We start from the raw sequence: 25,342 nt of genomic DNA, 5'->3' as shown, positions 1-25,342 counted from the left end.
AGGTGGTATAGGTAAGTTGTTTGGTTAGATATATGAGATGATATGGGAATGTGTTTGGTTGGATATATGGGATGGTACGAGAATGTGTTTGGTTGGATGTATGGGATGGTAACAGAACGTGTTTAGTTGTTAAAAGCCATGTATTATATCCATGTATAACTTAATTATTTTATAGAAATAATATTTTTTATTTGTTATTATCATGTGAAATGATATAAAACATATAACTGGAGTATTATAAAGTAACTCACTTTTTCAACACATAACTTAGGGCTAGAAGTAATTTTAGAAATTAGTCCATCACATTATGGAACACGTACAAAAAGTTCTAGGATTTTTGAAGCAACAAAAGACCACTATTTGATTTTTGAAAATTTTAGGTACTGTTCATTAGATCGACTGTTTGGTCTTGGACGACCCCTTTTGATTGATTTTTCGGTATCGATTCATTCAATGTCTATCAAGTATATTCTAGGAATCTGAACGAGCTCATCCCACATGAATTGGTCCAGTTCAAACAACCAAACGCACATGTCCTTCGAAGCTGTACAAGCTCATCCTGGATGGGATCTCGTTCAAGCAACCAAACACGGTCTTATGGTATTAATAGACGCATCCTCAAAATGGTCGTATATATATCTATTATCTATCCGTAATCATACATTTGCAAAGTTGATCTCGTAGATCATACAAATCAGGAATATTTTTCTTGACCATCGAGTGAAATCCATTAGAATGGATAACACTAGAGAATTTACTTCTAAAGCGTTCGATGATTAGTGCACTACTATGAGAATTAAACTTGAATATTCTGTACCATATGTCCACACTTAGAATGGACTAGCCGAAACATTGATAAAAGAAATAAAATTTATTGCTAGACCTTTGTTACAACATTGTAATTTGTCTGGTATATGTTGGGAACATACAGTCTTACATGCAACAACTCTCAATTATAGACCATCCTCTTATAATATCCATTCACCTATGAAAATAGTATAAGGGGTAATTTTAAAAATTTCTCATTTACACAAATTTTGATATATGGTTTATGTGCCAATACCGTCGCCACAGCAAACCAATATGGGACCTTGCATACGGCCCGCTTCACTAACTGCATATTTGATGAAAATAATTTTTCTTCATTAGAGGGAGAAAATATACCCTTAGATGAAGAATGTTGGGAAATTATTTGACAAACCAAAGAAATTATGGCACATGACCAACGCACTAGTGAAACAAATAGTGAAGTATAGAAAATTATCGTTTTGTAGAAATTAGCAAATGACCTGTCTGATCATTTTTGTGATTTGAAGGGTGTGACTAAGTCGCTGGTGCCTGCATACAATGCATTGAAGAGGATGGAAGTACCAAAAGAAAGTACCCCTCATCTTGTGCTAGGAGTTTCAAAAAATAATAAAAGGACAAGAAATTTAGTTTCTCAAGTTCCAAGTAGTCGGAGACGTCTAGCGAAAGTGGGAAATGAGAGTTTACCACAACCGATCATAAAAATACACCAAAGGAAGAAGAAGTGGAGCCAGTTGAAACCTGGCGATGGTATGAAACCTAAGGAAATAGACATACCAGATTTGAATTTTCATGCAGGAAGAAACCAGCAAAAATACGTGCGCTGAAATCGACGCTGATAAACTAAAGTACCTTACTCGCATAGTAAGAAATAATAAAGAAGCACTTGAAAATGCACCTCAAAGAAATAATAAAGAGCAAAATAAAGAAGCACCTGAAAGTGCAACCCATAATGAAATAGCAATGAACTATGTGAATTTAGAAGAATCCTAGAACAGAGTAACTACAATATTTGATATATACTTTGCAAATAAAATTGTCACAATTATAGATCATGACCCTAACCCTACATTGCTCACTGAATGTAGAATAAGATCAGATGAGGAAGACTAATAAAAGACAACAACAGCTGAACTATTATCCCTGAACAAAAGAGAGATTTTTGGTCCAGTATGCTGCACACCTCTCCACATAAAACTAGTAGGATATAAGTAGGTTTTTGTTCATAAGAGGAATAAAAGAAATAAAATTGTGAGGTACAAAGTACGACTAGTGGTACAAGGTTTCACTCAATGAACATGCGTTGATTATAAGAAACTTATTCCCCGGTGATGGATGGTATTACCTTAGGTATGTAATCTCGATGGCAGTCAACATGGAGTTGAAAATGAAATTGATAGATGTTGTGGCCGTATATCTTTATAGGAGCCTTGATTCGGATATTTATATGAAGGTATCTGAAGGAATATTATTATCGAATCATGATAGAAGATATAGACACATTTACAATGTACAATTGAAGAAGTTACTATATAGTTTGAAACAGTCATATCTCAAAATAGATTTTTGCATATGCAAATGATCTAAATATCATTTGTAAAGAAGAAGAAATAGAAGAAGCAAGTTTGTACTTGAAGTCTGAATTTGAAATGAAAGATTTAGGTAAAATTAAGTTTTGCTTGGGCATGTAGCTAGAGCATATGGTAGATGAAATTTTCGTATAGTCAAACTACACTCAGAAGGTGTTAGAGCAATTTAGTTTTGAAAAATCATTTCCCTCTAAACCCCCATGGTCGGAAGGTCATTGCAAACAGATAAAAAGCCCTATAGACCTAGAGAAGAGGGGGAGGAAGTATTAAGATCAGAATTATCATACTTAAGTGCAATAAGTATACTGATATATCTGACTAATTACACTAGCCAGACATAGAGTTTTTAGAAAACCTACTTGCATGATACAGCACATAGCCTACTAAAAGGCATGGGAAGAGCGTGAAGGATATTCTGTGTTACTTGTAAGGTAGCAAAGATCTGAGTCTGTTCTATAGAAAGAATCAAGCCTAAGTCTGGTTAGATACGTAGTTGTTTGGTATCTGTCAGATCCGCATGCAGCGAAATCACAGATTAACTATGTTTTTCTACGTGGTGGAACTGTAATTTCCTGTAAATAGTCAAAGCAAAGTTTTGTATCTACTTCAACGAACCACTCAGAAATAATAGCTTTATATAAAATTGTACGGGAATACATATATCTTAGAAGAGTGATCAATCATATCTAGCAGTCATGTGATTTGAACACTACTAACACCCTCACTATTACCCTTGAAGATGATGTTGCATATGTTGTACAAGTATAATCCGGATATGTGAAAAATAACTTAACAATGCATATCAATCTAATGTTCTTTTATGCTCATAAATTAAGATGAATGAAATAAAGATAATACATATCAAGTCATATGAGAATCTTACAGATTTATTTACTAAGTCTTTTCCTGCATCTAGTTTTGAAAGATGTGTTTGTAGCATTGGGATGATGAGACTTAGAGAGTTACATATTTTAGGAGGAGAATTTTCACATAATACCGACACAAAGAATTAAATCTTAATCAAGAAAATTAAGTGCCTAAAAGTTAATCATGAAGATTATATAAAGTATTTTAGGTGCATTATACTTTTTTTTTCCTTTAAATGAGTTTTTCTAAAGTTTCTCATATTAAGATTTTTAATGAGGCAATTTATGTGATCATATCGCGAGCAATGTATCCTTTCTATAAATTTTTTCACTGAGTTTTTAAGCAGTTTTAATGAGACATATGTATTTCGCAAGAAGTGACAAGAGAGAGTATTAAGAAACCTAAAGTTTGTAACTGAATGTCTCGATTTTTTTGAAAGATTTAATTATATCTATTAAGAGTTTTTATCACTATATATAACAGACAGAACTCATCATTATAAATATAAATAAATGAAATAATAAATAATTTTTCTCATGTATTATATCTCCTCTATTATTATTCCCTCGGTAAGAGCGGTTTCTCAACCGCTTCCGTTAAACGAAGGGCACGAGATGGTGGTGAAAGAAATACTTGCTGCGGCCTGCGGGTACATCCCCTGCCAGATGGGCCCCACGTGCATCGGCGGAAGAATCCAGAGACAGGTCGAGCCGAGAGCTGCAGGAATGATGATGCGATCCCGATCGGCTCCCGCATCTCCCCCTCCCCGTTACGTTTTTCGAATCCTCCCCCGAGGCCCCCACCCACGCGAGCACAAAAACCCTAGCGCGCCCCACGCCGAGCCCAAAACCCTAACCTCCTCGCCTCCCCTATTAAAGTCTGCATCCAAGAAACCCGCTGCCACTAGGCGCATCCGCATCTCCACCCTCTCCTCGAGCGCAGCGCAGGCAAAGGTAGGGTTCGCGTTCGTCCTCCCCCCTATTATCTTAGAGGAAGATTTTTTTTTTTTTTGGGATTTTTACTTCTTCTTTTTTGCCCTGTAGTGTAGAGATGGCGGCGGCGGTGCTCGGAACGGAGAGGGCAGCTGAGGCGGCGGCGGCGGCGGCCGTGCTGGCAGTCGCAGCTGCCGCCCAGAGGCGTTTGGCCCTGCTAGCTCTCGCGGTGAGTGTTTTGCAGTGTGTCCTGTGTTTTGCGTTTCTGATGTTTGATTGCTAGATATGCTTAATGACCGGGATAATCCAGTGATTTCTCTGCTAATAGAGCTAATTCTTGATGACACATGGCTTTTTATGGGTTTGACTGAAAATTTTGAGGTATTTTAGTCTGCAGATCTGGGGGCGTGTGCTCATGTTCATTGTTGTTTAGACGATTTTGGACTTGTTAAGTGGAAATTTTGGTCGTTTTATTGACTAGAATTGGTATAGTTATTGTAAATAGATCTTAGCAGATCTGGACAGTTGAATCGGGAGGTTTTGATTTGAGGTACAGAAGTAGGCAAGCAGCCAAGCACGATGGAAACGAAGCATAAGTGCACCCTATCATGGGTTTAGTGGTTTACTGAAAAATTGGCGCACTGTTTCCAACACCATTCATGATGCGTCGTGCCAAAATGTTACTCCAGTTTGCAAGTAATACTAGGAACTATTATCGAAACCAAAGTAACAATTGGAACGCCAGTAAATGTTACGTTGGTCTTGGTTGCTAGATCAGTAGGGATCTACCGTAAGGGATATTTGTCCTCTCATTGTTGTGAGTTTTATCAGTTGATTGTGCCAGAGGATGTGTTGATTGGGACTGTTGTCCACACAAATTTAAGACAATATGCATATTTGTAGCTAATTTACATTTCGTCTCTCAATGGTCATGATGTTTTATCTGACTTCCTATAGGAGCGAACAATAGGCTTTGAGGAGTGCACTGTCTCCATAAGTATGATCTGTTAGAAATGTTGTATTTTGGGGAAAATCTAGGCCAGAACCTGATTAGAGAAAAGCTGAAAACCAATTTGCTGCCATCTGGCTTTTGAGTAAATGTGGTGGCTGTGCTGAAATAAAGAAATTGCTGGTTGTATTCCTCTCCAGTTACTCTGCTGGTGGATTATTAGTTGTTGATCCATACCTACTGTCGAAAATAAGTTTCATATAAGATGGCTGATTACCTTACTTGATTCTTCTTAGATCTTGCGCATGCTTTTTTTAATAGATGAGAACAATGTTTTTGTTATTTTGTTATCTTTTTCCTGTTTTCTTGTGCTGATGCAACAACAATCTTTCTTAGATTGAAGCTGTAAACATTGGAGTGGATATATTTAATGAAGACGAGCGGGCTATTTACAAGTAAATTCCTTATCCCTTTTTTTAAAGGTTTGCTCTTGTGATTTTTTAGTTAGTGTTCCGTATGGCTGACTGTTTTGTTGATGTACTTTTTGAAGGCAACTTGGCAGAATCAAATCTGAAACTTTCCCTGAGACTAAGGATGCTGGGGGATCAGATGACGATGACGACGACGACGAAGATGAGGATGATGAAGGTGGAGATGATGATGATGATGCCGAGGAGGAATTATCTGGGGATGAAGAAGGGGGTGAAGATGATGATGACGATGCTGATCCTGAGGCTAATGGTGAAGGAGGGAGTGATGACGAAGATGACGATGAAGACAGTGGTGATGAAGATGATGATGATGATGATGACGACGACGACGATGAAGATGAGGAAGACGACGACGATGAGGACCAGCCGCCTTCCAAGAAGAAGAAATGATCTGGCTTCCTACATTCTGCATCCACCTCCTTCGCTTGTTTCAGGCTGTTGTGTTGTTTAGATGATGGAACAGGTTTGGGACCTATGTAGCTTGTGGCTTGTTTGTCAGGTCTCATAGAATTGGAAAACTTTGACATCTGATGTTAAATTGTTATATTGTGTTTTCCCCTTTGTGCATGTAGTCGTTAAATGCTGTGTTTAGTGGGATCATTTTACTGTTATTTGGAGCTGTGATTCTGTATCATGCATTCAATCCAATTCTTGTTACTGAGGCCTGAAGTGTAATCGCTAACATGTAGATACTGTAAGCATCATGCAATGTTCTCTCAAGCCTCTGGTTGCCTGTTGGATTCACTTATCTAAATCCATGACGGCCTATGCCGTTGCGACCTAAACTCAAGGAACTGTCTACTTGTCTAGAATACCTGATCGAACATTCACACTGTTGCTGAAAAGCCTTAAGCGACATTGTTGAGTAAAATGGCAAGCCTGTGCCTAGATTCTAGCTGCAAGTACAACTTCAACATCAAACCCAGGTTGCATGAACGACAATGGAAATCAAGTCCTTAAAAGGGGCCAGACACCATCAGAGATTGGATGCACAATGCACTCCAATTTTGTATTCTGCTAACCAAAAATAACATACTGTTCTACATATCCACACGTAACTGCTCTACAACAGGGCATTACTGCAAATATACATTCCTCTTACCCTTCCAAAATCGTGTCAAAATGTGAAAACTGAGCAGAAAATGCCTATATACATGTCAGACAATGCCCATAGGCATTTACAAGCTATATTTTCCCTTTACGAGTGGGCTTCTCTTATCTGACAACTGACTTAGAAGGAACATATATATCTGTTCACTGTCCAAGAGTTCAATTTGCCTAGACTAAGATGAAATTTCCTTCTGAAATAATCCCTTCTGTGCAAAGGTGAACCATATGTAACTACATATTACTCTCCATGTCACGACTCCCCTTCTGACTTGGAAAAATCCTGGGGCTCACTGCTGGCGAACGCTAACCATACAACAGTACCAGTCAAGTAAAAGAAGATCGAAGGTGCAAAGAGTGATATCTGCACACAAAAAGATACCATTATGGGGATTAGAAAGATTCATAAAAGGAAATATAGTTTAGAAAGATGGATTGATGGCATACACTCCAAGAATGAGTTGAATCAAGAAGATAGCCTGTCAGTGCAACGCCAACAATTCCAGGCACAGCGCCTACAGTGTTTGTGATTCCCTAGAGCGCAAAGGCAACAAATCAACAACTACCACTCATGACAGAACCTAAAGATTACAGGGTAACATAAATGCAGCCAGCACCACTGCAAACAGTATATCAGTCATCCTTTTAAGAACCCAAGTGAAGGAATGTTCCTTTTATATTTCTTTTCAAGAAGACAAATGACGAAAAGTTGAGAAGACAGAACTGTCACACCTTACCAGGAGAATGCTTGCATATTCACGAGAAATATCTTGATGAGTGCAATAAAGCCCTGTTTATCAACCAAAATATTTAGGTTGGGACCTTGGAAGCATGTCAAAAATGGAAAGTTGATGTCAAATAACGTGACCTGACAATGCGAAGCTGGAGAGTGCTAGGCCACTTGTAAGAAAAACAACAATTTCCCATGGAGGCAGTCCAAGATCCACGGAGGAAAGCATCATGAAAGTTGCAGGTGACACAAAGGCAATTGTTTGACATATTTTTCGTACCTACAGAATTTAAGCAACAAAGAGTAATTTTTTTCATTTGTCTTACAATAAATGTCTTATTTTACAAGCTAATTGAAAATGCTATTATGAGTTATGACAGCATATATTATGATCACTCCTGAAAATTGCCAGGGTTCATATAACCTTCCTGTTGAGATTCTTGAGAAAGCCACTGGATGGGGGCAATTTAAGAGTCCAAAGAGCAGTAGAGTTAGCTGGAAGCAGCAGGGGCTGGCGCACAGGAGTCATAGTTGAATAGGAAGAGAGAGAAATCGAGTCTATAAGAAATAGTCCTTGGTCTTGCGATGGAGTATGTACTCTCTTCTACCCCCATTACCCTTCTCTAAATGCCAACCATCGCACCCACACACCAGACATGCCTACAGTCACGGTTAAATACCCCCACAATCTATGCAGCAAAGGCGCAACAACCAGAAGGGAAGGTTGATTAGAAAATAGTGAATGCTTTACCTTTGTGGTGTCAACTCCATTTGATATCAAGTTGTCTGCAAAAGGTGCTGCGATAGATGTAATGATCATTGAACCCAAAGGAGGAAGGACTGACACCTGCAGCAAAAATGTAAATTCAAAACCTGTACATGAGGCTAGAGTAAAAGCTAGACATCAATGAAAAATAAAGGCAGATTGCGATCACATAGTGAGGAGAGATGTGGGGCTTTCAATAGAAGGATCTTATTATAAACCAAAGAAAGAAAGCATGTACATACCCATGCTGCTTCTGTCAAGTTTAGGTTCAGCTCCTCACTGTGTAAGAAATGAGTAGGAAATAGAATCACGACAACAAGAAGTTGTTGCTACATATGTTTAACATAATGTAATGAACAAATAGCAACACATCAAATTCGAACAAACACTTCCCTAGATTTCTACAGCATAGGACATACTGTAGACTGGCATATCACAACAAATGTAGATATGAAGATGAGAAACTTTAACATGCACTGTTAATTCATGATATCCAATTTCAACAAAATTTGAAGTACACTTTTCCCTTTGATCCTATCTTAACTGAAGTCAATCCACTTTCAAAAAACTGAAATGAACATGCACAGTATGTATGTGGGTGCAAGAAAGTCCTTGAAATAAAAGGTTCATACAATGAAAAGATCGTCAATGAAACTAGGCACTTCTCCATAAAAGAAAATGAACTAATCACTTCAGAGCTCAAACTTCATAGTACTACTAAAAGCTGGATACTCCAAGAAATGTGTATAATAAATCATTATGAACTATTCAGTGAAACAAATTAGTGAAGATTAATCTGAATGATCCATGAAGTATATAAAATAACTTGAGAAGAGAGCTTGCAAGGTGCCAAACCTAAAGAATGTTGGTAGCCAAGACAAACAAGTATAATGCCCCCAGCTTCCGCAAAAGTGAGCATATATCATAGCCCACAATGCCTTGCTTTTGAAAAATGCTCCCCAAGGCACATCCTGAAAAAACAAGTAATGATCTGCTATGATTAGTGGACTGTTGGCTTCAAATCCAAACTGGTTTCAGAGGATCAAGTCCTCACCAGCCATGAGGACAAAGCTAAGGTGATTCTGGATTTCTATAGCAATTTGCTCGGCACTAGTGGGGACCGGACCAACACTATTAATCTTGATCTGTTGGGCATCGAATCCCATGATCTAGCTGATCTTGAGGCCCCCATTTCTGAAGAGGAGGTTTGGAATACAATTAAACAAACTCCTTCTGATAAGGCGCCAGGGCCGGATGGATTTACAGGGAGATTTTATAAATCTTGTTGGACGATTATCAAGAGTGATATCATGGCTGCCTTTTCGGATATTTGGAGCAGGAAATTCAGGAATTTTTGGTTGCTCAATAAAGCATATATTACTCTTCTGCCAAAAAGAGATGAGGTATGTCATGTTAATGATTTCCGACCTATAAGTCTTGTGCACAGTTTCTCAAAACTCGTTTCCAAGCTTTTGGCCAATCAGTTGGCTGGTCGGCTACAGCACTTAGTCACCCCCAATCAGAATGCTTTTATCAAGGGTCGGTTCATACAGGATAATTTCATGTTTGTGCAACAAACCGCGAGATATTTGCATCAGCAAAAACAGCCCCGAATTCTTCTCAAATTGGATATCTCAAAGGCTTTTGATTCGGTTTCTTGGCCTTTTCTCATTGAGGTATCAAAAAAATTGGGATTTGGAACAATTTGGTGTGATATGATTAGTGGACTGTTGGCTTCCTCCTCAACTCAGATTTTGTTGAATGGAATCCCCGGTGAGGTTATCATGCACCGGCGAGGTTTGCGGCAAGGCGATCCCTTGTCTCCTATGCTCTTTATTTTGGTTATGGATATTCTCAGTCACATGGTGTCTCGCGCTTCTGAAGAAGGTTTGCTGCAACCTTTATCAACTAGGACAATCAAACATCGGATCTCTTTATATGCGGATGATGTGGTCCTTTTCCTTCGGCCGATTCGTAATGATATTGAACTTATGCTTGACATCCTAAACCTGTTTGGAGAAGCCTCAGGACTGAAAACTAATGTACAGAAGAGCTGTGCTTTCCCTATTCAATGCACTGAGATGGATGTTGCAATAATTCAGGAACATCTACCGTGTGAGCTGCAACAATTCCCTTGCAGATATCTCGGGTTACCTCTCTCCTTGAGGAAATTGTCAAAAACTCAGTTGCAACCTTGTATTGACCGAATTGCTAATCAAGTGCCTGGGTGGAAGGCTGATCTTATGACCAGGGCTGGTCGGGTTATTCAGGTGCAGCATGTTCTAACAGCCATGCTTGTTTACCTAACCATGGCCATTGAGCTCCCAGTTTGGGCTATAAAAGCAATTGATAAGATTCGGCGGGGTTTTCTCTGGAAAGGAAGAAAAGATGTTAGAGGAGGTCACTGTCTCATTGCTTGGGACAAAGTGCAGCGGCCACGTGAGCTTGGCGGTTTGGGTATTTCTAATCTCCAAAGGCTTGGTTGGGCCCTTAAGATGAGATGGTTATGGCTGCAGAAAACAGAACCTGATAGGCCTTGGTCCTTTTTTCCGATCCAAGTGCATGAGTGTGTTCATGCTTTCTTTTCCATGGCGATCGTAACTGAGATCGGAGATGGGGCACAGACTTTGTTTTGGAGAGACAGGTGGTTGCTGGGACAACGAATTGCTGATCTCGCACCCCACTTATTTGCTGTAATTTCCAAAAGAAGAGCCAATAAACGCACAGTCCGTGAGGCTTTAACAAATAATTGTTGGATTCTTGATATCCAAGGTACTATGACTGTTGTGCTAGCCGAGTTTCTTGATCTTTGGGATCGGCTGGCTGAGGTTATTTTGCAGCCTGGGGAACAAGACGTTCATCGCTGGCGTTTTTCTCCATCAGGACAGTTTTCGGTCAAATCGACTTATGCAAGTTTTTTCCAGGGTTCTATCCTTTTTCAGTCTTGGGAGTGCATTTGGAAATCTTGGGCTCCAGGCAAATGTCGTTTTTTCATTTGGTTAGTGATTCATAAAAGGTGTTGGACTGCGGACCGGCTTGCTCGACGAAATTTGCCTCATCCAGATCGTTGCCCTCTTTGTGACCAAGAGGCTGAAACAATTGATCACCTGCTCACCACTTGTGTTTTTGCGAGGCAATTTTGGTTTAGTGTCCTGAGGAGATATGATCTTCATGCTCTGTCACCTTCAGTTGATGATAAAACCTTTGAAGACTGGTGGTGCAAGGCTAGGGCTGCGGTTTTCGGGCAGGTGCAAAAGGGCTTTAATTCTCTGGTCATTATGGGTGCCTGGACCCTTTGGAAGCATCGGAATAGATGTGTTTTTGATGGAATTGCACCTAGCATGGCTGCAGCTCTGCAGCTAGCCGAGGAAGAGGCTAAGCTCTGGGAGACAGCTGGGGCTCGAGGGCTTTCCCTCCTTGGCTGCCTAGCCCCTAGTGATTAGGGAGTTTTGTGGTCGTGTTCTTGTGTTTCTCAGGCGCGGCTGTAATTTAAGAGCCGTGGGTGTGAGTGTGTATGGGTTCTCTACCCTTTCTTCTTCTTTAATATAATGATACGCAATTCTCCTGCATATTCGAGAAAAAAAACTGCTAATCTGGTGATGTGTGTAAATAAAATCACTCTTTATGTAGAAATTTGTGTCGATTCCCTAGGATGGTCACATTGCATCAAATGATTTATTTTTTGACACAAAACTGTGGGGGAGTTCCCCACAGTGCTTTTTCATTTATCAAAAGGGGTTAGGTATGTACAAAAATAGGAAAGCAAAAAACACAAAAATTAGAAAAAACAAACTAGACAATTTGATTTATTGTGAGTGGTAAACTTCATTGGCATGTAGTTGAATTAGATTGCACTCTTCTCAGACTATGAAAGTTGTCCACTTCATTCCAAGTACAGTGTATTTGGTAGTATAAGCCTTGTGTAGTTTAATCTTTTTTTTGCTGTCGGTACTGTAGCAACAGCATGACAGTTCGTAACAGGTACAGTAGGTCGGTTTGGAGCCTATATAATGGGCTGCACCCCCCCCCCCCCAAGTAGAGCTCAGGGAAGAGGTTCGGAAGCTCTGGATGAGCTTCACCCGTTAGAAACTGTTAGCAGCTATAGGCTTTTGGGTGTTTAAATAAACATCACAAGCTATTGGCAGCAAGAAAACTCTTGTGTCCAGTACAGATGCTGTTAACAGCTATAGGCTTTTGGATTACATCAGAAGCTGTTGGCACTTTGGCAGCAAGAAAACTCCTGGGTCCAGTGTGTGTTCTTATGACTCACCTCTCGTAGGATCAAATCCAACAATATTGGTGTTGACTGGTTAAGAAGAAGCCAACATATCTTGCAAATGAGATGACCAGGAATGTTACGTAAACAAAAATATTCATATAGAGAGAACTATGAACTCCATTAAGACAAATCAAATGGCATTAGTTAGTAGTATTGTGTTTATGAACAACAAACTAGACACTGGATCACATTGGTTAATCTGCCATTATGTGGGATCTTATACTTTTCAATTTTCAACAATATTACAACCTGATAACAGTCTTGTTACTCAATCCCTCAACATATCCTCTATGGTGTTAAGACAATGCGATCTCGGTTGGTAGAAAACAACCTTTAGTGAATTCTGCAGATCATGTAATGATGAGTCTGATGATTTTGAAGACACAGCCGATGAGATATGGCCATCTGGTCCAGCAGAACTTTGTCCCAAATCTGCAAAGTAGAAGCAACTTTTGTGGTGTTACAAATGATTATCTGAGCTAACTAACTGTACATTTAACAACCTTAAGGTGATAGTTGAAAAAATACTATTAGCCAAAATAATGTAGACACAGTTAAGCTCAAAGTGTACTCAGTACTGAACATATTGAATACTTTGATTACTTTCTATCAACAATGAAAGAAAGAGACAAATATAATGCAAACCAGAGTAGGTATAGTCATGCAAACCATTTTGGTTAGTGCATAAAGCCCACTTGATACATGGAGCCTTGAGAAGGTAGTCCTTCATGCAATAAACCAGCACCAGAAGTTTCAACTCCAAACCCGACTCGCTTCGTAAGAAATAAGGAAAAGGTAAATTTAACATAAATTCTGTGTTATTATCCACATTAAACTTCTCCTTTTGGTTCTTTCCAACAAAGGTCATTTAATAGTGATTAGACGACTATCCTCTTTCTTTCTGAGAAAATTTCAAGTAACTTTGATGCACTAACAAGCATGTACAGAATGGTTCACGCTAGTTGCCTAGTTATATGATACATTCCCATGAAAGAAACCAAGTATTCACATTTGAATATATTAATGCTATACCATGATCCTTAGCCTAAGAAAATACAATTGTCCAAAATCCCTAAGAAAAGATATGAATGGAAGTAACAATCATAGTGATTTTTAAGAAAAAGTTTCTATCGTGGTGGCTGAGATCATAAAGATAGATCAGACTTACTTAATACGCCTTCTTTGTCACCTAACTGTTGTTCTTTAAGAGATTCAAACCCTAGACACCTGTGACAAAACAGAAAATAAAGCTCAGCCAGAATATATTATCTGTTACCTACTTCTTAGAAATATCTACTTACCAAATAATCCCAAGAAGGCCAAATATGTAAAAGACGGACTCCCAGCCAAGGTTCTGAATAATGGGAGGAGCAAACAGAAGTCTGCAATGTAATACAACAGACAAAAAGTTAACTTGATGGCAACATTATTGCTGTTACTTCAAGCTGCATAGTCATACAGATAAAATGTAAGGCTACGTTGTTCTGATAAGCAAGAAAATGTTAACATCTGGTTACTAAGGCAATATTGGGCAGCTATCAAAATTTGAGATGATGAAGAAAACAACCTAGTTGAGCATCATGCTTAGGATACAAAAAGTTTTACCTCACCCATGTGGATTGAATAATGAAAAAATGAAACCAACAGAACTCTTATAAGCACTTAACGAGAAAAAGAGTTTAGCATTTGATCTTTCTAACTAATTCTCTCACTGCATTCTTCTCTGTTTACATCCAAGTGCATAACAAGTTAGATGCCCAGAACTTACAGCAGAATACTTTTTTTAATTCTTTACTTGAAAGAAGAAATGGAAAATATCAATGGTCGTCAAGAAATTCAGGTAGAAACACAATAGCTTAAGATAGTACTCATATCAATTATCTCGGAAAAGATGTAAGCCGCTGTTTAGACTTTAGAGCCGAACATAGATGGAAAATACTATATATTTTGAGTTCAGCATTTACATGCATCAGCGTATAAATGGAAGTATGTAAAATGTAGTATAAAAGATCACGAACATATTGACCTACAAAAAAATTCTGAAAATACATACCCTAAGACACTTCCAAAGCTCAAACCACCAAAAACAACAGCAACTGCTCTTGATCGTTCTTGCAAGGGAATGGACCTGCATGTGAGTGCCAATGTAAGCTGTATGAATCATTGTGAACCACAATAACATTTAATGAAGATTATAACGAATGTAGTCACCACCTGTGATTCTGCACAGGTAGCTATGGAAGAATTTATCCTCTAAACATTACAAGAGGAGTCATGGAAAAACAGCCAATAAATTAGCTGCCTACATTATGCTAGAATTTATAACCACGAGATTCACTATTAGCAAGAAAATAAATGTTGACACATGCTGTACTAATAAAAGCCCAACAAATAAATGTCATGACAAGGAACCAAACTAGCATATGAAAATGGTATAACAATTCTGCGGAGAATCTTGCCTAGCAATTAAATCCGTAGCAGCTGATGGTGAGACACCTTCTCCAATGCCTACCTAGCATACAACACAATGAAAAGGAATAAATGCAAATAAAATAAAGATGGTAGACATTTTGTCTAAGTTAACACACCCACGGTACAGGCAAGGTGTGATAAATAGACATTGTGACCAGATGTGAATGCTCTAGAATCCAATTTATATATGAAATTATGGTTATTGCAATGCTTACACATGGGAATGTTTTATTACACAACAGGAGAAGTTGCATTTAAATTTGGATTGCTCACGTTTTAGTACTTAATTCTGGGACTTCCAACACTTGTGTAAATATCCTTTGTTAAATAATATACTCACCCATATGTGAATGAAATTAGGTTCTTCATACAGAACTTAACTTCTAATTACATGTCAAGGTACTGCCTGTGGCCTTGTGCTGAACATCCATAAAAATGCCAACTATGTTACTCAATACAACCTCCATTCTCTCATATCAAGGGACACTTTCATAAGGATATGTGCTCTTCAGATAACAATGGAAACAGTGAACTACTCTAAGAAACATGCTAGAGAAATTCTGATGGATACAATAACAGAATAAAGTAGTGCAACATTTCTGATCAACAAGTCTCTAGGAGACTGCTAGTGAGTAGAGGTTACCAAAATCCTTGACAGCACAAGTCCAGGCATAAACCCTGCTACAAAAGGAATAATGGCAGTGGCCAAAGACCACACCACAACACCGACCTCAAGCACTTTCCTACAATCAGCATAAAATAAAAATATTAAATGATTACAACACGACAACAGGAATAGACATTATGTACTGTAGGAGTAAAATAAGATGATGAGATAGAACATGGAATCTAACTGCGGGAAAGGTCTCTGAGCTATGCAAGAATGCTGAATCAGGGTCCTGAAGTTTGAAATTGTTAAATTGATCTTTTAATTTCCTAGAACCAATCTCCTCTCCTGTTGAATTTAAATTCTTGTGGCTAGAATTCAGCTGAGATTCTAGTTATAATGGTAATATAAACTATTTGCAGCCTGGAAACGGGTAAAAAGAATAAAGATATGTACTAACGTACTTCATAGTGCTGTTTTGCACTTTGCCTAAGAAGACAATAATGGATCGGTATTTTCACAACCATAGATATTTTGCATTTGTACAAATTCAGGAGGCTTTTGTTACCCCAAACAAACCTTCCGCCAAACAATTTTGCCAGCCATCCTCCAGGTAGTTGACTCAAAGCATAACCCCAAAAGAATGATGACTGAACTAAGCCAGCAGTTGATGAGTTCCAACCATACTGATGTGACATTGGAATGATTGCAACACTCAAGTTAACCTGAGAAAATCGAATATTTGCAATTAGCAGAAGTTCCTGGCACGCAAGTATGAACCATCCAGAGCGTTTATAGAACTAAATAAACATGTCGTGTGAAAAAAGTGAATTAAAGACCAAACTGCAACTTCAAGCCAATTGCATGCTTGTACGATAACGTTGCTGAAATGCTTCCAATGTACAATAGAAAAGAACATGCTTGTACTAGTGCCGCAAATGAATACCAAATTGAGCCCCAAAAATGTAACATCATGTTTGACATGGCCTGTATCATTAAGCAAGCACGAAGACAATTGCAACAGGTGGCCTTCAGCCGAAATGTCTCACACTAATCTCTCTATGTTTGTATGCTAAAGGAAGCCAGAAAATAAAACATTACTCATATTATGTAAACTCATTTCGCATCCCAATGAAGTGATGAACATCTGGTAAATGGTAATAGTAATGCATGCTGACAGTCCACCATCACAGCATCACTTGCTTTCAAAACAGTGTGCAATGAGTATAGCGAGACACCACATTGTAAGCACTCAATTCCACTAATCAAGCACAACACCGTCCAAATCAAGCACAAACAGGATAGGCCACCTTGTCCATGTTGCAGATGACGAAGGCAAGGGAGGTGGCGCCGATGAGCTTGTACCGCTCGGCCAACCCCTCCCACGGCGGCCACCTCAGCTCCAACGCCCCGGCCACCTCCTCCCCCTCCCCCTCCTCCTCTCCGCTCGCTCCCTGCTCCTCCTCCTCCTCCCCAACTGCCCCCGGAACCGAGCGCTTTTCCACGGCGCCCGCAGACGCTCCACCACCGTCGCCGGATGACACCCTCATGGCGCGGCGCCGGCGCCGGCGCGGTAGGAGGGCGGGCGCGCGTGGCGGGAGCATGCGGAGGAGGCGGCCGCCGGCGAGGAGGAGGTGGCGCTGGGGCTGCAGCGCCGAGGCCGCCATGGCTTGGAGCGAGCGAGAGGCGTGGCGTCGGAATTTTGGCGAGGACGGAGGCGTGTATCGAGCGGAAGCAAATTTTATACTTAAAAAAACTCTCTCCTCCTCATCCTCCCCGTTAATCTAGTTATTAAATCACAAAATAAATAATGATTTATCCAGAATCTTTTTAAAGAAGATCGTATAGGATTTACTATACGTATCGAGCGGCCACAAGACGAGGAGCAACTGCTGCGGTTTGAGCTTTTTCCAAGTCGCGCGGTGGGGAGGAGAGCACGAGGCCGAGACCGCGTGTGGTGCCACTGAAGGGCGGTGCCTGGACCCACGTGTCAGTATACCTCAAGCTGCTGAGTGCTGCCACGTGTACGCTGCCTGCCTCGTTGGCGCCATCTGCTCTCCCCGACTCCACCCCTCGCCGGAAGAAAAACGAAAACAGAAGGCAATCAGCAGCAGCCATGAAGCAAGCAAACTGCATCGTATTGCCGTTAACCTGTGCTTTCTGTTGCTTGGTTTTGAAGAGACTATAAAAAATGCTATCAAGAATGATCTAGTAAACTTGCTGCAGTGACTATCAAGAATGCTACATGTCATAACAAGAATAGGAGAAGTTGGTGAAAATCAAATTTGGGTTATCTTTCCGGTCCATTTACTGCCCATCATGAGCTCATAGTCACTGTAGCTTGAGCGATCAATCGTGCAAATAATCCGATTTCTCAGAGACTCCGTTGATCTCTTCATCAGAACCGGCACAGTACTGCAAACCAGCAAAACCGACGAAAGCAGCTGCGTGTGTCTCACTAAAACTTCCTGCCCAGATCATGTCTTAACAACCACCCCTTCTTCAGAAAGAGATAAGGATGGTCTCCAAGTCGTTTCTTCAGGGCCATCCATGAGGGCAATTCCAACAGCAGCCAATTCTCTTCGGATCTCATCAGATTTTTCGTACTGCTTCGCCTTCCTTGCTGCAGTCCTCTCTTCAATCTTCTGCAGCACAAGTTCCTCGGTGATGGAAGCTCTTATCAATGCTTTTTCCCGCAGCTGTTGCAGAGCCTGAGAACAGAATCTTATTAGTAGCGTGAAGGGAAAGGAGCTTGTGGAAATTGCAACTTAACAACAGGTTAGTGACAGAACAAGATTGAATTTGCTGGCCCACAATCCAACTAACTTATTGAAAAGTGTCCAAGCTACACTTGCATTCTCTGCTTATGACCTGCATAGTTGCATTGTCATATCTGTGACTTAAGACATGTAGCAGTGATCACTAATGGAAGTTTCTTCCTTTTGCCCATTCCATTTATCAAGGAAACAAAAGTTCTGAAAGGTCGCTGGGACTGCCTATTCAACCGAGGATGCCATTGTGTATTCAAACTTGAATACGGCTGAATCAATTTTAACTGTGCCAAACTAAGCTTTCCTAATACCAGGAGTTTACAGAGTTGAGTCTACGACGACCAACATGAAGTACCATGATACAGAGGTTGTGACAGCGATACTCTCGGGTTGAAAAAAAAGTTTGTTCTACAGCAGAACAAGCTGTAGACTCGCCAACAGTGTATATTGATGCTAATTCGACAGTGTTAACAAAACATTGCACTCACCTCGTGATAACTAGAAGGCAACAATCCTAGAACAGAGAGCACTACTCTTATTTTCTCTTCTAAGGAAGAAAGCGATTCCAATCGTTTTTCCTGTTTCTTTCCCTGTTCAAATGTCAGAGGAAGGTCAAAACAAGTTAGATAGATTTTACCATTTGCATGAGAATGGTACAATTCACACACTGCCAGAATACTAATAAACTGTATCTCCATGAGTTCATAATTAGATTTACCTTACGAGTGTGCAACAAATCATTCATAACTTTCAATGTCTCAGAAATAGCAGCCAATGCCACTGAAGTGTGAAGATCATCTGACATTGAAGTCGCAAATTCATCGTGAAGTTTCTGGATGTAATTCGAGGTATTAGCAGGCAACGAATCTCCAGTGTTGCTTTGTTGCTGCTGACAACTCACTTCACAATCATGTAATGTCTGCGGATAGGAAACTATTCATGTGAGCTCCTTGATTAGAAGTTATGCCACAGAAATGAACCCTAATGAAACAGCAAGAACGGTGAAATGTAACTTTCAGTGCCACCAAAAACTGAAAGTTCTGACTTCTGAGTAGTCAGGCAAACAGAAGCTACTTCTCAGTCTCCAGGCATGAATCAGAAGCTATGTGTGGTCAAAAATCTGATTTAAGCCAGAAACTGTGGCGCGGAGCAATCCAGCCAGGTCAGACCAAGTATCCCCATGTATTCTAAATCAACACTATCAAGTGACATTGGGCACCATAAGGAGGAAGAAAACTGAGACAGGACTACTGATCTAAAACATGGACTAGTATGTGAACACTTAAAATCAGCTAGGGTAAAACAACCAGTTCAATATTAAACAGATTCACATTAAAGAGAACTTGGTGACATTATAAATAAGAAAAAATAAGCATCCAAATTCGTATTAAAGAGAACTTGAACCTAAATAATCTAGACGTATATCCACATCCTCAACCAACTGAGCTAGGACATGCCCAGTGGGCCGGCCTAACTCCCAGAGCCCGCTAAGCCACCCAGCACAAACCCGAACAGACCATCACTGTACAGTCCAACACTGTGCAGCCCGCCCCGTACAAACCTAGCCCAGGCCCATCTAAACCCGCATCCAGCCCATCCAAGCCCAAAACCATATTGTTCATGTGGGTCCCACCGATCACTGTTTATGAGGGGCTAGATTACTGTTCAGTGGGCCCCACCTATGAATAGTATCATTTTTTAATTTTTCGATTTAAATTCTGATTAAATCTTCTGGGAGCCGTAACTTCTCCGTTTTGGCTCCAATTTCGACGATTCTTTCGCCGAAATTCATCTAAAATCGAGATCTACTCATCTGTCACGTTGTGGTATCCATTAGGACTCATTTGGTTTTTTCATTTGGTGTTAAATTGATTCTTCTTTAGTATCACCGTTATTGATCATAGTCGCGATTTCAGGGCAACCTGAGTTCTGCGAGTGCTGCGCCGAAAACATCAGAAGTGAGGAGGATCCCGATTATAATCAAGACTTCGAAGAAAATTCCTGAGAAGGCAAGTCCTATCTTCTTGATTATACTGAACATATGGTTTTCAAATAATATACATAATCAATTAAAATCGAACTTATTATCTCATGTGCTATATATTGTGTTTTCTCTCAAACTACTTGTAGTAGTTAATCCTATCAACACTGTCATGTTTTACATGTCATCATCCAGAATATATATTACTTTAGTATTACCTGTCGTTATCTATATTAACGTCAGACGACTCTATGATATCTAGCATGTTTATGATTGAATACATCTCCTCGGAGATGTCGGTTTTAAAACACCTCTCCTTAGAGACAAGATTTACTATTATTAATGACAACTCATATATCATGCCTTCTTGATGGTTGTGAATTCCATGATGGTCGTGAAATCCTTGATGCCATATGAGACATAGATGGTGATGTGTAAAAATGGGTGAAAACTGTTTTAACGCGGGCAGGTAGGGTGGTCCTCCAAGGAGGATACTCTTGGGGGCTTAAGTTACATGAAGGTATTCATTGCCTATGAAGATGTCTAGCCTGGCCGCTTAAGGACCGAGTCTTGCGCCATCATGCTTAGCCAACCCCATGCAACCATTCGTCCTGTATGGGGCAGGACTTGACTTTTTTTTCATTGGACTGAGTTGGGCATCATACCAAGAGGCTGATAGCACCGAGCAGCCAAGGGTCCATCTGTCACGCTGTTTGGAGGTTTCAGGGACCGGCTTAGGCTTAAAAAGGGATACTGGCTTTCGGAATATGCAGCTCTGGGATTTGGCGTGTCTCATGGAAAAGCCCAGCAGAAAAGGTGTTTGGAGAGTCTCGGTATGATTCGCTCCTCCACTTGCAACGGTTGAAGGCTGAGCATACTGCGTGGATAAAGTTGTACAATTTTTGCAGAGTGTAAATCTATTCGAATAGTCATATCCACGGTCATGGACATGTGAAGGCATGGTCACACTTGAATAGACTCCGGGTGTGTGAGTTTTGATGAGTGAGTGTGTGGACTAGATGTCCGTGTGATGTGGTTCCTAATTCGCTCCACCAAAAGCTGTGTGGTACTAGAGGTACACCAGATGTGATAAAAAGGGACTGCGAAGTGAGGTGTAGCCACTCCTAGAACCAAGAAACCCCAGAAACAGCTCGTCACTGGTATTGAACTACTTAAAATATCTTAAAATCAATCATAGTTGATACAATTGGTAATCTGCATAAACTGCTTCACGCTTAAATCTAAACCGTAAAGCCTATCCTTGAATAAACCCTTTATGCATCTATCAACACCTTGAAGTAGTATAGGGCTTGCTGAGTACCTTCCGTACTCATTCTTGATATCATTCAGATGAAGAACCCAATGCCGACTTTGCCGGAAGTGAAGCCGGGGATGAAGAATAGTCTCTGAGGTCGTGTTCGCCCCCTCGCTGCTTGTGGCTTGGGCTTTTGCTTCCGTTGTGTGTGCTTTGCTGGCCGCTAGGTCAGGCTTGTAATATTCGGGTGGTTGTAAGCTTTTTGTACCCAGAACCTTATTATTTACATACAAAGTTGACTGTGATACTACAACTATTGTACTGTGCGTATCAGTTACGTAATCCAGGGACTGATACAGGAGGCACAGGAGATCCCGGTAATAGGGGTCTTACAGCTGGTGTATGGATTGAGTGCATGGTTTGGCTAAGGGCTGGAGCATATGATTCCACATGAAAGCTGGAAATTTTTTGGCAATGATGCTTTGCAGAGATTCCCTACGAAAGTTGTTGCTTCGTGTGGTTATTTCATTCTATAAAAGTTCAGCATGAGTTATTGTTGCCTCTGCATGGAGGCATGGATTCCTATAAAAACTGAGTCGTGTAGTCATTTCGTGTCTATTGCATGACTCACGATAGAGGTGTTGTCATTTCATAGTTAAAGCTACGTCGTGTGATCACTTCATGTCTAAAGATTGACTTACGACAGAGGTGTTGTCATTTCATAGTTAAAACTGAGTCGTATTGTCACTTCGTGTCTAAAGGGTGTCTCACGATAGAGGTGTTGTCTTTTAATGTTTAAAGCTCTGTCGTGTGGTCACTTTATATTTAAAGCCTGATTCAAGACAGAAATAATGTGCTGGTATCCTCTTATCACTAATGTTCTTCCCTGGAGACTGACAATTTGTTGTATTTAAACTAACATGAAAGTTATATTGAGCAAATATTCAAACTCATTATAAATTGACACTACACTATTAACCTATCCGTAGATTTTTTTTCGCTGAATGAGCTGATGAGAGTAATGGAGTCTACGGTGAGTACAAGACACTAAAAACATTCCTCTATTTTGCTTTATAGCTGCTTCTTTTATTTAACTACGGTTAGGAGTTCATGTGTGCATCACTATTTTAGTGGATTTAACTAAACCGACGCACACCACTATTAATTTAAAAAAAATCCAATTTGACAATTTATCGATGCATTGTGATTCAAATCGTTCAACCCGAGTTTTTTTGACTAATCAAACTCGCGCTAATTAATATTATACAATCTACTAACCTAAGCAAATAATTACTATTACACAACATCACGCTAATTACTATTATACGAATTCACGCTAATTACTATTATACTAAGTAAGCAAATAGTCATATTCATAATCAAACTGAGCAAATAATTGAACAAATGTAATTAAATGGATTAAACACTCTAATTACTATTATTGCTGTAAGTACTAATTAAAAATATAATTTAAGTACTTATTGTATCTCGCGTTGTTGCTACTCCTTGCATCGCGTTGCTGCTACTTCTCACATCAAGCTGCTTCTCTTCTCCTCTCCACGCGCTGCGCTGCTGCCTCTCCTCTCCTCTTCTCCTTTGCTCACGCTTCTACTCTCCTCTCACGCTGCGACTTGTGCATGCTCTCATGCTGCTCCTCACGAATGCACTCTCATTTTATAGCAAAAATAGAGAGACATGAAGTGACGGCAACACGACATGATGTGACCGCACGCCGAAAGTAAGGATAAGATGGGACGGGCGTACTTGTCCGAGCCATATTTGGCACTGTTGCCCTTATGCGATACCTCAGATATCGAATACAGGAAATTTTTGGCACCTGAGGTGTCCAATACCACACTATTATTCTACCCACCGTTTCGTACTTTTTTAGAATTTAAAATAACTAATACATATATTAAATTTATAAACACATCGATATATTATCTCTTTTATCTATTTTTATTTTTTCGAAACTTACCACGGCGGAAAGATACACACTTGGACTTTCGAAATTTACCACGGCGGAAAGATGCCCACTTGGACAGATGAGTTGTTGCTTCAGCCGTCAGGTCGTGGCCCAATTGGTTACGATCGCGGCTGTTCTCTCGTGGCACCGGACGAATGCCCCAGCCTGAATCCATGTCAACTGGGCACTGACTCTCCTAGCCCACCAATCACATCAATCATTTCGGTACACGAACCGGACAGAGCCCACAACATGCAACACGGCCGGGTACTATCGCTAGCAGCTAGGACCTGGCTTTTAACTGTTTGGAGCTGCTTTTCGTCGTGTGATGGCTTAGGGAAACGAAGCATAGAAAATAAATTTTATAGATCTTTCTATAAAAAACTTTCATTACACCTACATCCTCTAATCTAACACTAAATTAAAAAAAGAAAAAAGACATATATTATCATTAAAAAAAGTCTTTCCTAGAACTCGATACTATATAATTTACAGTCTACGAGGGCAAGGGCCACACGCAGACCCAGTCTATCATGAGCATCGTGTCACTGCAGGTGGGGCCTGCGCGCCGGCAGCTGCGCATTTCGTCTGCACGGTGCATGGAAGACCGGGTCCTCGAGCACTCTCTGCTACTCTAGCTTTGCAGTGCTCCCAGGCCCCACCCACTTGTCGTGCTATGGCTTTCGCATCAGAGTGGTCGCTGCACTGGTTCTTTATGGACCCATGCACAGGAGGGCTGCAAGTAAAAATGTCAGGCAACTATAAAGAAAGATGGTTAAAGGAAAAAGGTCATGTTTATCTGCGTTTCCTAATCCGGCCGCGCCTCAGTGGGAGACATGTTGAGGTCTGAGTGTTGCTAAAGAAAATAATTAATAACTTAATTCACGACTAAGGATAAGGGTGCAAATTAATTAACCTAAATGTATCAACCAACCATCGTTAGTTTAACTAATAATATTATTTTTAATTGAGTATTTTGTTAGAAATTAGTGTTATTGGTTGAACTAGTTTAACTAATAACATTATTTTAGGATCGGTAAGTACCATTATATTTATCCATTTGCACCCCTAACTAAGAATAACAAGCATGTAAATGTTTTGTAATGGCTTTATTTTCAGCATCGATCAGTTATGTGACTTTACAACCTCTGAAAGTCTGGTTCAATATCATCTGGAGTCCGGAGTAAGAACAAACAACAGAGAGCAAAATCATTCGTTAGACCCGGAGGCGAAGCTAGATGGAGCTAGAGTGATGCATAGATACGATGGTAAATTAATCATCGTATTTTAATCATGTTTGTACCTTTTAAACTAAATTTTTCATAATAGTGCACTGCCATTATTTCACTTCAGCTTCACCACTTGTTAGATCAGTGAAAGAGATGCTCGAAAAGAAAAGATACTTATGATTTGATTGATTACTTGTATGAGAGTAATCTATATATATATAATATTAAAAAAACGTATTTGATTGTCTATATATACTGTTTTAATCTAACCTAATAGATATAAATATGTGTCAACCGCCTGACTAGAGTGAAGCTCGATTATTTGAGTTTACTTTATAGCTTAGCTCGATAGCTACAGGTTTCTGCATCGTCCCGTACAAACAGATTCTCTTATTAATTTATAAAATTATCTTTATAAAAATAATTAATTATAAATTTAATTCTTACATCCGAACTAAAATTCGATCCAATAAACGAAAACTAAACTCAAACTTATCCTACAAGTACCCTTCTTTTCGACCAATAAAACTCATTAACTGCCGAC

The 25,342-nt window shown here is 39.9% G+C and overlaps 3 protein-coding genes across 6 annotated transcripts; 1 reads left to right on the top strand and 2 right to left on the bottom strand.

Moving 5' to 3' along the window:
- The first annotated feature begins 3,964 nt into the window (after window positions 1–3,964).
- Window positions 3,965–6,355, top strand: LOC133901933 (phosphopantothenoylcysteine decarboxylase subunit VHS3-like). Of its 3 annotated transcripts, none has more exons than XM_062343478.1 (4): window positions 4,072–4,216; window positions 4,312–4,424; window positions 5,541–5,599; window positions 5,695–6,355. In XM_062343478.1, exons 2-4 carry the CDS (start codon window positions 4,314–4,316, stop codon window positions 6,023–6,025), a joined length of 501 nt encoding a protein of 166 aa, XP_062199462.1. In that variant the 5' UTR covers window positions 4,072–4,216; window positions 4,312–4,313; the 3' UTR covers window positions 6,026–6,355. The 3 variants fall into 3 exon arrangements, with proteins under 3 accessions (XP_062199459.1, XP_062199462.1, XP_062199461.1); XM_062343477.1 differs by having other exon boundaries at window positions 4,076–4,216; window positions 4,307–4,424; XM_062343475.1 differs by lacking the exon at window positions 4,312–4,424 and having other exon boundaries at window positions 3,965–4,216.
- Window positions 6,356–6,544: 189 nt separating this feature from the next.
- LOC133901932 (probable anion transporter 5, chloroplastic) lies at window positions 6,545–17,359 on the bottom strand. Of its 2 annotated transcripts, none has more exons than XR_009906800.1 (15): window positions 16,907–17,359; window positions 16,176–16,321; window positions 15,633–15,732; window positions 14,977–15,029; window positions 14,571–14,645; window positions 13,819–13,899; window positions 13,686–13,744; window positions 12,849–12,949; window positions 9,094–9,209; window positions 8,481–8,517; window positions 8,224–8,319; window positions 7,611–7,752; window positions 7,475–7,532; window positions 7,190–7,276; window positions 6,545–7,106 (listed from the first exon to the last, which is right to left on the bottom strand). XR_009906800.1 is itself a non-coding variant. In XM_062343474.1 (15 exons), exons 1-15 carry the CDS (start codon window positions 17,261–17,263, stop codon window positions 6,996–6,998), a joined length of 1,614 nt encoding a protein of 537 aa, XP_062199458.1. In that variant the 5' UTR covers window positions 17,264–17,356; the 3' UTR covers window positions 6,545–6,995. The 2 variants fall into 2 exon arrangements, 1 of the variants encoding a protein (XP_062199458.1); XM_062343474.1 differs by having other exon boundaries at window positions 7,480–7,532; window positions 16,907–17,356.
- A 714-nt stretch (window positions 17,360–18,073) lies between these two features.
- On the bottom strand, window positions 18,074–23,744 carry LOC133902285 (cysteine--tRNA ligase CPS1 homolog, chloroplastic/mitochondrial-like). The gene is made up of 4 exons (XM_062343890.1): window positions 23,582–23,744; window positions 19,086–19,165; window positions 18,856–18,957; window positions 18,074–18,307 (listed from the first exon to the last, which is right to left on the bottom strand). The coding sequence occupies exons 1-4, from the start codon at window positions 23,742–23,744 to the stop codon at window positions 18,074–18,076; spliced, it is 579 nt and encodes a 192-aa protein (XP_062199874.1).
- Between the last annotated feature and the right edge of the window lie 1,598 nt (window positions 23,745–25,342).

Source organism: Phragmites australis, chromosome 20, assembly GCF_958298935.1.
Source record: "Phragmites australis chromosome 20, lpPhrAust1.1, whole genome shotgun sequence".
NCBI lineage: Eukaryota > Viridiplantae > Streptophyta > Magnoliopsida > Poales > Poaceae > Phragmites > Phragmites australis.
Note: the sequence above shows the minus strand (reverse complement) of the source record. Positions and strands in the feature narration are given on the sequence as shown.

What these genes read in the sequence shown, in the direction of transcription:
- LOC133901933 (XM_062343475.1), top strand. Translation starts at nt 3,989, where the DNA reads ATGATGATGCGATCCCGATCGGCTCCCGCATCTCCCCCTCCCCGTTAC. An exon ending in CGAGCGCAGCGCAGGCAAAG is followed by an intron (nt 4,217 to 5,540) that starts GTAGGGTTCGCG and finishes AATCTTTCTTAG; the next exon opens with ATTGAAGCTGTAAACATTGG. An exon ending in GACGAGCGGGCTATTTACAA is followed by an intron (nt 5,600 to 5,694) that starts GTAAATTCCTTA and finishes TACTTTTTGAAG; the next exon opens with GCAACTTGGCAGAATCAAAT.
- LOC133901932 (XM_062343474.1), bottom strand. Translation starts at nt 17,263, where the DNA reads ATGGCGGCCTCGGCGCTGCAGCCCCAGCGCCACCTCCTCCTCGCCGGC. An exon ending in GGCCTTCTTGGGATTATTTG is followed by an intron (nt 13,745 to 13,818) that starts GTAAGTAGATAT and finishes GTTTTGTCACAG; the next exon opens with GTGTCTAGGGTTTGAATCTC. An exon ending in AATATGCAAGCATTCTCCTG is followed by an intron (nt 7,277 to 7,479) that starts GTAAGGTGTGAC and finishes TTTGCGCTCTAG; the next exon opens with GGAATCACAAACACTGTAGG.
- LOC133902285 (XM_062343890.1), bottom strand. Translation starts at nt 23,744, where the DNA reads ATGGATTCAGGCTGGGGCATTCGTCCGGTGCCACGAGAGAACAGCCGC. An exon ending in GTGTGTATCTTTCCGCCGTG is followed by an intron (nt 19,166 to 23,581) that starts GTAAGTTTCGAA and finishes CTTCAATGTCAG; the next exon opens with ATGATCTTCACACTTCAGTG. An exon ending in ATTTGTTGCACACTCGTAAG is followed by an intron (nt 18,958 to 19,085) that starts GTAAATCTAATT and finishes ACATTTGAACAG; the next exon opens with GGAAAGAAACAGGAAAAACG.